Raw genomic sequence first — 11451 nt, forward strand, 5'->3', positions numbered from 1 at the left:
CATTACTGCTCAGAGCCAGGTCAACAAACACAGACAACTGTACAAAACAATGAAGATAAACTAAATATCAGAAAAACAAATAAAAACAGCGTTGTACATTTTGTTCTAAACTGCATGTAATAAATTTGTTTTATCCACATTTACCCCCGTATAGAAAAGTATTTACTATTTATAATGCAAATTAATTTGACTCTGTAAATAACAGGAAATTAGATTGTTTTGCATTTTTGAAGAATACAAAGAAAAAAAAATAGTGCACTTTGCTTTTGTCAACGCTTGGGCACTCCATCATAAAATAGGTATGCACTTGTAAAAAGAGAGTCCTGGAAAACATTTTATTGTGAGGAAAGGATGGCAATGCCTTCACACTTTTATGCCAAGTAAGAAACTGTGTGGAAGTCACGGCCCAAAGTAACAAGAATGCCTAGTGCCCTTCAAAAGCTCAGCAGGGAGTTCCTTTCTGCCTTGACTGAAAAGGAATACTGCTGTCTACCACCAAAGCTCTCAATGAAAGAGAGATCTTTACTTACTAATTAGGTCTGTTGGAATACATCCAGACTTATGGGGCAGATGGAGACCTGCAATAAAATTTCTAGGACCTATTTTGGAGATGGGTTACATCATCAACCTAGAAAACATTTTAAAACAAAGACAGGTGTCAGTTTAACACAATAATAAGGTGGTCAGGTGTGCACTATACAAGAACGTATCCAATAATGTTTAGGGACTTGTCTGTCCCCTACATGTTATTCTACCCTAGAGAAAAAGTAAGCGCTTTGCTCCTATGGAATAAATAGATTTTTCTGCAGCTAGTGGAATGTAGATAGGAGAGACACATTGAAGCTCACTACAAGTATGTCAGCAGCAGCAAAACAGAAGTCGTGGATCACTTTAAAGTCAAGAAACTGGGAGTGGGAAGATCAGGGAGTGGTGTGCTTTAATCAGTAATACGAAGAGCAAATAGAAAGGACTTAAGAGAAAGCCCTTTATTTCATAACAACATACAGCACACCGTAATCTTTCAGGGCTCTGCAGATCACTACGACACTCACTCTTCTCAGTACTAGTTCTGGACCCATTGTACCAACCTGTAGGGGTACACACAGTTAGGTAAATGGCGAGATCTCTCTGGGAGGAATGAAGTGCCCTGGCTATGTTGTAGAACTGATTTCTCGGACACTGGCAGAGTTCATATAGATTTATTAGAATTACCTCTGGAGAGCATCTATGTGAAAACATCCTTAGCCAGCTAGTAACAGATGGGGTCAGTAAGACAGTGACACCATCCCTTTCCAGACCTTCAAAAATTATGCAATAATCCCCTTAGTTTGATTGTTCCTTATTCCACCATCATGGAATGGACTGTGCAGATTAGGCAAGGGTAATATTACTCAAGAGGCCGATCCCTACTGATCACTTTGCAACGCCAAGACATCCTCAGAGGACATGCCACTAGTTTCCTAAGGTAGGGCTCATATAGAATAGAACCATAACTTTTTCAGCAGGGATTGAACTTGGACTGCACAAGGCCAACAGAACCTGCACCAAAGTACAAAACACCCTTCTGTAAATAGGTTTGAACCGAGGAAGCTACACATAACTAGATAAGTTCTTACCCTTTACCCCTACTATTTAGTAAAAGCTTAAAGATGAGGTAGTGCAGGAGTGAAGTCTCTATTTTCCCCAAATAGAACAAAATGGACTGGGGACTTCCAGGTGAATAATAGGGCTTCTGCACTTTTGATGAGGAGCGAGGAAATCTTCTCTTACAGAATCCTGTATCACACCTTTGACCTTTCTACATTTGGCTCTAGATTCACGTTCCATGCTTTTCCCTGGACAGTGTTCAATATCGCTTCCTGCTTTTGACTTATTGTAGACAATGCCTGTTTTACGGCCAGCTTCATTATATTAAACTTCTCGAAAAGTTTCTCCACAAGCTACTGTAACTTTAATTGCCATTGTGACACACAAAAGCAAAAATTGTCATGCGTCTTTTGAAAAGTTGAACAATAAAATGACTAAGGGAAAAAAAAAGTAAAAAAAAAAAAAAAAAAAAAGTACTGTACTGCATATAAGGATATAATATAAATAGGGCCCACCCTTAATAAAATAAATCATTAGGATATTTGAATAATGCGTAATCAGCTTTTTCTATTGAATCTCACACATCTGTCTTTCAGAGTACAGAACTTATAGGCTGCGCAGAGTCTACCATTTCCAAGTGAGTGTCACTCTATCCTTCACAGGTAGATAAAAACTATCCCGACTATGGCAATACCCCATCATTTTAAAGCACATATCGTACTTACACACTTATACTCCACCATGGTGCACATAGCCACTGTCTGATGTATACAGAAAGGGGACTTTTCTGCTACATACCTCTGCTTACATCGCAGTACTATAGGAAGCCACACAGACCAACTCAGTCACACAACCGATTACATGTTCTTGCTTCTCAGCAGATTTCATCTCTTGCAGCAACATTTTAGTTCATAGCTGTGCGAGGTAAAGTATTTATTGGATGTTGGTTGCTGACATTGTGCAATGATAGTATCTCAGATATTTTGAATTTTTATTTTTTTTATTATTAGTATATGTTTAATAGTGCATACAGGATGTGCAAGCCAGATATTCTGAAGTGGACCTGTCACCTACATATAGCGCAGGCAGCCATTTTGTGAACTGAACCAATATTTATGATAATGCAACCAATTTATTCAGAACCAGAGACAGAAAAAGAGAGAGTTGGTGTACTGTGACATGCATTTGGATGAGCTTTTAAAACTTTTGGACTGTACTACAATAACAGCTCAAAGGACAATGACCAATGCTACATAAACAGAAGGAAAATAATGCCTATGACAATACAGATCATGAACACTTCTGTAAGGAAGGCAATGTAGTGGGGAGAGGGAGATGGTTTGTGTGTGTGTGTGTATATATATATATATATATATATATATATATATATATACACACACATACACACACACACACACACACATATACAGACTGATAGACAAAGAAGGCCACACAGTTACATAGTAAAACAGGGTAAGATTAAATAACTGGATTTTGTTTTTCCCCTAATTTCATTTCTAAGAGTAAAAACAATGGTGTGATGGATATACCTGTGCGCCAGAATCTTTAAATTCCTTGCAGGCCTCTGGAAATACATCATAGGCAACAACAGGGTAACCATGCTTCAAAAGATTTTTTGCCATTGGACTCCCCATGTTTCCAAGTCCTACGAACCCAATAGGTGTTTTAGAGGCCATTGACCTGCAGACTGACAAAAGCATGTTATGTAGTAAAGCTCTGATATTATGGAACAGAAAGATGAAAATATCATAGACATTTAAAAAATTATATTTTTTTAGGACGTGTAACTGTGCACAAAAGAGGCAAAAGTGTTATTTTTTTGGGAGTCCTAACACATTGCTATTGTTCCTCAAGTTGGTTGCAACATGAAGTCTCCATTGCAATAGTAACCCTGTGACTGTGTGATCTATCCCTTACATTACAGTATCAGTGAACCCATTTTCCAGCAGCAAAGCTTCCCATGAATGAATGGGCATGCAAGGTCATTAAGTAACAAGGCGTTCCAAAAATGTTCAATAAACTTGTATTTGCTCTAAAAGCCTAAATTGCAAGATTCAATGACGCTTATTTTTATGTTGGTTTGTTTTTTTTTAATCAAATTTGGATTATATTCCCGCTTTAATCCGGTCACTCTCCAAATCAAGGCCCTGATTTGACCGAATGGGCATGAGAAAGTCTACTAGACTATTGGGATGTCTACCTAAACTGCTTGCACACTGGTAGTTTCATGCTGCAGATAGTAATTTACTGTCAGCTGCCTTTTACTGTGAGGACATATTGACTACAGATAAGCAATTCAGCCACCAGTAATACTGTATGAATATAGAATATGGTTGAATCTATGACAGCTAGTTTAACGGAAGTTTGGCGTCACATGAGCATTTTGAAAAGCCACATTTTTCGAGCCAGAAACATTTATCACCAATAGTGACATCACTTTCACTAAGAACTGCTTCTCACATAACAGGTATACATTATCTCCTACTGGAAGCTATGTGTGGTTAAGAATTATTTGTTCTAAATTGCCTGTGTGATACAAGTGTAAATGTATTGGTTCACAGTGGGCAATAAAGTCTTGGAGTATTACACTACTGAAAATACCTTAAAATGCAGATAGACTATGGGAGAAATTCAGTACAGCGCAAGGTGTCTCCCGAACGTCCGTAGAGACACCTTGAACCGATGTTACGGCTGGAAACTGCTTATTTTTAGGGGAAAAATCAAAACCCTATTGTCAGCAATAGTGTTTTTTGTTTTTTTTGCTTCGCCCATTACATGTAAGCGGTAACTATCCGCATGTGGAAGCTTATATATCAAGTAACCATCAGTAGTTTTCAGGCTGGAATATTTTAAAATGAATAAAGTATTGTCCCACTCCCAGAAGTGTCAACAGTAGATACAGTACAGTATAACATATTTAGTCTATTGTATATATTATCGCTCTGTGATCCTCACTCTGTTCTACTGAGCATGTGTATAGGCCAGTGTTGGCTAATCTGTGAAACTCCAGGTGTTGTGAAACTACAAATCCCAGCATACCCTTCCAGCAATAAGCTGCTATATATTGGCAAAGCATGCTGGGACTTGTAGTTTCACAACACCTGGAGTGTCACAGGTTAACCAACACTGGTATAGGCCCACCTTCTGCTTGGAAACAGAAGCTCGGTATTCACGCTACTGCCATTTATTTGCATTATTTGAATACAACTAATGTTTCTGCACCTGCACAGTGTCCTTGACATGGCCACATCTAGAAGTAGCATAGAGGGTGCGGTGTTAGCTCATTAGATGGCCTGGAAAAGTGAAGAGGGTAATGCTGGGTACACACTACAGGCTATAAAGTTTACAGAGTCATGATCTTTTCAGCAGATTGTTATGACAGATAAAGAGCACAGATTTGAGGGTACATTTTTCAAAACATATAGTGTGTACGTAGGAATCTGCATTTTTCTCTCAGTCGTTGGTGAAATCGTCACCGATATGGCATCGGGAGAAAATTTCTGTAGCGTGTACCCAACCTAACTTTCAACAAGACATCAGGGTATTTTTGAAAGCACACTAAAGGCATTGTCTAAAGCTTTCACATCGGATTTGTCCAACGCAGTTAAGAATATATAAATATTTGCACAGAAAAGATTTCAGCACATTCTGTGACAGAGCCTGCTACAACTATTAAACTAAATATTTGAAACACCTCCATTGTTTTTGTTGTTTGTTTTTTTCAGACCTTTAACTATATTCCTGTTCTCTATCTGCAGCACTCATTGTCTTACACAGAAATGTATTGATCCAAAGACAAAACAATAGAACAAACTGTATGCTCACATGTATTTTCTCTACATATCACAAATAATAAAATATTTTGAAGTTATGTGCCTCTTAAGTGTCTGTAACTTAGAAAAGAAATGGGTAGCACTAATACAGAGCCTGCTGGTGGCGATGGAGAGAGCAGACCCCTGCATGTGACCACTCAAAAGTGCAGAGGAGATTATATATATATATATATATATATATATATATATATATATATATATATCCGCTCTGGAGAACTTTAAATGAATCCACCACTCATAGCAACTATTTCAATAAAGCAGATCAGATGGCAGCTGTCTAATCAACTTTATCAATATAACAGAACCTAGAGGTGGATTCATTGCAAGTGTATGGTATCTTTACCTTTAACTGTTTTATAATAGAGCTGTATCAGACCTTAATCCAATTATTTTGTCTTGACATACATTCAATTCACACTATAGTCTTCATAGAGCCATCCATGACCAAGATAGAAGACTATATAGAAATTTTATTGTTTAATAGGTGCAATATGGCAAAATAAAATGTAAACCAAACAAAAGAAAAATTAGGGACTGATATGAATGATTCAAATATTCTATGTAAAGTATTGTGTAATAAGTAGGTGCTATATAAATGTTACTAGATAAAGAGGACACTGGAAGTAATGTTTTTGAACTATAGAACTTTCCAACTGAGCACATATTTTGATGTTGCCATCTATTTAAAAATTAATGTCTCATTATGCTAGGTATAAAATAATAATAAAAGACAGATGATTGGGTAAAGGGTGAATTGGTAATGAGGATTTAAGGGATTTATGGATAACCTTTTTCTATACACTTACACAGAGGACATATAGAAGTCGCCTATGACTGATCTCTTCAAGTGTGCAGGCATTGGAAATGTAAGGATGAGCACAATGACAGTGACATCTCACAACCTTAATAAATGACAAGGAGGGAGTGACAGGTATGCTGTACATTGGCACAGTAGCTCATAAACGACCATATGTTTTAAAGATTTACAGTGGCTATGTAACCATATTCAAAGGTCTAACACAAGGGATTATAACCATAATAACCCCTGTATAGGCTAAGGCTTACCCACTGACAAGCGTGCATGCCTGCTGACAGAGCTGTGCAGGGCACTGCAAGACTTCCTTAACAGAGCTGCCATGCTTCTTCCTCCTCCCTGCTGACCTCCAATTCTAGGCTCTTGTTTAGACGCCCTCAGTGACGTCCCGCTGCCGTATGACTGACAGCTCCTGCAGCCAATCACCGGCAAAGCTCTGCAAGCGCGTCCAATGCGGGGAATAGAGATGTCCGAGCTACCACACGCCTCCGCCTGCACAGTGACTGAGGGATCTGCCCACCTGTGTGCTGAGCTGGATTGGATGATACTAGGAGCTGATCTGATTGGGTGGAAGAGAGCTTATGGTATGTACGTCCACTGATGAGTCTTGTACGGATCCATTATTGTACCTATAGGAAATGATTTACATTCGGTTACAAGGTACAGCGGCATATAGTGCCTCAGCTGCTAAGTGGTACTACAAGGCGCAGCATGTCCGCCTCTGGCTATTGTGATCAGCCTGACTAATTCTGGATATTATATAAGTGGTGTTCTTGACTAGCTTTTTTCCTTTCCAAAGCCATTCATTTTAATGCATGATATAGTATACTTAAGGCTGAAGTATACATTTATGTGGGAATTGGTGATTGCAGGTGCTGCCATAGTCATCTACAGTAGGGCAGATAGAAGGGGCCTTTTATAGTTGAATAAGTACATTCGCACTTTTCTGTTCTTCTGAATGAAAGTCTCATGATCTACTTCATTTTGTATAATTCATCTGATTTATTGAAAGTGTATTTTCAAACAGCAATTAAACTTTAATACAAGTTAGTCCAATATGTAAATACTATATTATTAGTATGCCTTATTAATAAAGTGCCAATATTTATACTGTATATCACAACACAGTGATGTGTTTATAAGGCTGCAAACGCACTTGATAAACATACAGTAACATGCAGTGTATACAAGATTAGAGGACCCTAGAATAAGTTTGACCTTATCTATGACTGAAAACTTATACAATTCACAAGAAGTTTTGAGATTCCCAAACTTATGACAAGGTTCAAGATATTTGATTAGATAGGTACAATTGATGGTGTAGGTATAACAATGGGTGCAGCTGAAATTATCCATAGGCTGTCAGGAGTCTTCTTGTCCCAACCAAGTGAATGTTGCTTTTAGTGAGTATTTCAGCAGTTCACTTTGTTCTAATTATCTGCTAGGTACCACTGGACATCACCATGATGTTTAGCAGCTCACATGGCCAGCTAATACGATAGAGAAATCTCCACTCATTTTCCCTTGCATCTCTATAGGACACGAGAGAAATTGAGATTTTATTAAAAACTCCAACACAATGTGTCTCCGTGGACTGGTCTGGAGACACATCGCCGGTACCTTGTAGAAAATTGAATTCCCCCTTATAGGTAAAAAAAGTTTGTCGGTAATATATGTATGAAAATAAATGTGTACTGTGTAAAGCTACTAAAGTGCATGTATTGTTGTCATTCTAAAAATATTAGGCAGCACTTTACAGATAATGTTTTAATAATTAACATCATGCTAAGTTCCAGTGGACCGTGCAGTCTGAATTATTGATAGACACACAGTATCATTAACATACCAGTATGCTGGGCACTAAACAGAAAATGGAGCACCAGGAGGAAACCCGCACAAACCTGGGTATAATATACAAACTAAACATAGATAGTCAAATGGCCTTGGCGTGATAATCTAAAATCTCTTAGAAAGCACACTTTTTAATTTTTACTGGTAAATGGTGTGCTATTGTTCTCTGGTAGCACCACTGAAGGTCTGATATTGAGGCACATATTTTAATGGCCATTTAAAAACCTATTAATTGGAAAGGAAGTTTCCGGTTTAACACAAGAAATACAATACAATACAAATACAATCCCTTTTTGTGCTCTAAATCTGCAATAATAATATTTATATCAGAAGCTTATTATCAAGAAAAACAGCACACAAGATATGATTAGAAAACAGAATATTTTAAATGAAGCTATAACAATCCTACAAATAATGCAAAATAGTGTAGTAAGAATGGTATACAACATCAATATGGTTCATTTACTCTCTTAGCATAGATGTTATACATATTAGCATTTATGTTAATGCAATACATTATATTCATTGTCTGTTTTATAAATATGTAGTATGTGTAACCCATTACAAGGCTCCATAAAATCCAACAAGATCACAACATATATATTATTATTTTTATTTTAGTTTTATAAGGCGCCACAAGGCTCCCGCAGTGCCATACATTGGGGAAAAGAACATACAACCAAATTACAGAATTATACATGTGCATACAGATGAGAACAATGGGTACAGATAATTCCATCTATGTATTAAGTATTAACAGAACAAATCACATGGCATGCAAAAACAATGCAGCAGAAGACAAAATGGGGACAAAGGGCAGTGGACAGACATGAGATATAGGTCATACTTGCCAACTTTCCCGGAATGTCAGGGAGACTCAAGATATTCGGGTCGGTCTCACGGGACTCCCAGGAGAGCTGGCAAGTATCCCGCATCCCGCAATTGCGGGGCTAAAATTATGCAATTCTCTGTGAATCTCGTCATTTTGCCCCCCGTGCGACAAAACGGCATATTTGTTGCGGGGGCGGGGCCAAAATTATGCGATTGGCTGCGTCCCGCCCCCTCCCGCCCTCCAGACACGCCCCCTCCCGGATACAACTTGCCAAAAGAAGGCAAGTATGATATAGGGTATAGGACCCTGCCTGTGAGAACTTACATTTTAAAGGGATAATGAGAGACAAAAGGTGCAAATGGAAACAAAAGGTATAGGGGAGTTAAATATGGTGCAGGGTTCTGCAAGATACTGAGGCCATGTTGCAGACAAGACTAGATGGGGCCATGATGGTGCAGAGGACCAGGTGGTACAGAATCCTGTAGGGTCCAGATGTTGCAGAGGCCTAGAAGGTGGATGGGCCATAAGGGTGGCTGGGTCTAGGTAGTGTAGAGGCCCAGATGGTGACAAGGGAGGTATGACAGTGGAAATGTAATCAGCAATGCAATAAGCGGTAAAACAACAGTATGGCAAAGCAATGTTGTGTTACAGCAGTACAATGACAAAGGCAATGTGGTACAATAATTGTAGAGTTAAAAGCAGTAAATACAAAGTCAATAGGAAAATAGTGTGAGGGGAAATTAGTGGCAAGAGAGCAGTGCAGAGTCAGGAGCAGGCATGAGGTGGTGAGAAAGTAGAGGGATGAGAGTTTGTGGAAAGCAGAAGTAATAAGTAAATAGGTAGTGGTCATAGAGAGAGAGAGAGAGCAGGAATTGAGCAGCTGGATGGTGAGCGTGAAGCAGGGAGATAAAGAGAGAAAACAAAGATATAATTACCAAGTTACAATGTCCAGGACAGTGAAATAAGAGTGGAGTAACAGGCAGAGTGTAGGAGATGAAGTTATTGTTACTGTCAGGTGTTAGAATTTGTTACCTGTTTGTTCAACTGTGTTGTTTAGCTGTGCATTCCTTGACACTTTGTGAGAACACCCACTTAGGAGTAGTGTGAGGAAACAGGGTGTTACTGGACTGAGAACTTTGTATTCATCACCTGTTTCTCACGGTTTAATGTACTTTTTAATCCATGACCCAGTCCAAGTATATACACCAGAGCATCGGTGTATTATGTGTATTATTATTTCATGTTATTAGTATTAGGTACATTTTGCCCTTGCTAATACCTGCAATATTGTTTGTAGTATGCAGCAGTCATTTTGCTTGTGTTAGCTAATGTAATTACCATTTGTCACAAATGTCTATTGTTATGAGGTGCAGCTTGGATTTGGTTTGTAATCAGAACAATGTCTGAGTTAACTAGCTGGCAGCCCATATTAATTAGCTAGGTCAACAGGTAATCTGAGAGGTACTGAGGTTAGAACGTCTAAATGATATGCAATGTGCCTCCACAGTAATATATTGGCTGAAATAGCATTGGGAAATATATCAATATATACTAGTATAAATGTTATTGTATCAAAATGTATCACAGATTCAGATGGCGCAACACTGCTGATACAATGTGTCAAACGTCTTATTGTTTCATGTAAGTGTGCAGTGTCATTCAGTGCTGTAATATTGTAACCCCATCTTTAGTGTATCCAGCCAAAATAGCTAATTGAGTCAAGCCATTCTATTGTATAATCAAAGTAGCAGAGACTGTATGTCTGGAAGACAGAGTGGTCCTGATGGGGGTAAATCCTTATGACAGCATGATGATAAGTGGGTACTAACAGCCTGCTATGGCTGGTATCAAATGCATCCCTCCTAAGTGCCCTCCACTGGTTAGGGCATTTTGGGTGCTAGAGAGGGATGTACCTTCAGGCTTCTAGAAGAGAAACAGTTGGAGGAGGCATGTATATTTAATATATGCAAAGAGTCTGGAGTGTTGTAATGTGTGGCCCAGCACTGTTTAAATTCACTGGGCTAATTGATTGTTGAACTTGATGTGCTAATATCATTATAGTAAATTGTTCACAATATTGCCTTACTGTTTGTTTTATATTTATTGGACAATTTCAACATGCATATTATGTATTTGTAAATGTATTTGAAGAGTTACGTTGAGACAAATGCCTTCACATATAACCACCATTTACACAAAATAATAAAAAATAATATATATTTACAAAAATAGCAGTTATGGCACTTATTGAAAATGTTGCTGAATTGCAGAACAGATGAAGAAAACTTTGTTCTTTTTATTTTTACTTTTACAATTGTTTGCCAACTAACTTGGATTGAAAACTTTGAAAATAATTAACATGTATTTTACTTCTTTCATAATGTTGACTGAGAAAAAGTAAAATTTATCTAATCCTCTCTTATACTGTGATGTACCGAGATGGCTGCTTGTACAACCCACAGCCTACATGGTGTCTCCAGAGTACTGATTATTATTAGACTTTATGGAATTTA

The 11451-nt window shown here is 38.1% G+C and overlaps 1 protein-coding gene across 1 annotated transcript in view; it reads right to left on the reverse strand.

Moving 5' to 3' along the window:
• HIBADH (3-hydroxyisobutyrate dehydrogenase) overlaps positions 1 to 6648 on the reverse strand; it is an 89958-nt gene extending 83310 nt beyond the window's left edge. Inside the window, exons 1-2 of the mRNA XM_075212275.1 lie at positions 6507 to 6648; positions 3138 to 3295 (exon numbers count right to left, since the gene is read on the reverse strand). Of these exons, the coding sequence (XP_075068376.1) occupies positions 3138 to 3295; positions 6507 to 6579 (231 nt within the window). The 5' untranslated portion in view covers positions 6580 to 6648. The remainder of the gene's footprint in view (positions 1 to 3137; positions 3296 to 6506) is intronic.
• Positions 6649 to 11451: the final 4803 nt, after the last annotated feature.

This window comes from Mixophyes fleayi, chromosome 5 (genome assembly GCF_038048845.1).
Source record: "Mixophyes fleayi isolate aMixFle1 chromosome 5, aMixFle1.hap1, whole genome shotgun sequence".
Classification (NCBI taxonomy): Eukaryota; Metazoa; Chordata; class Amphibia; order Anura; family Limnodynastidae; genus Mixophyes; species Mixophyes fleayi.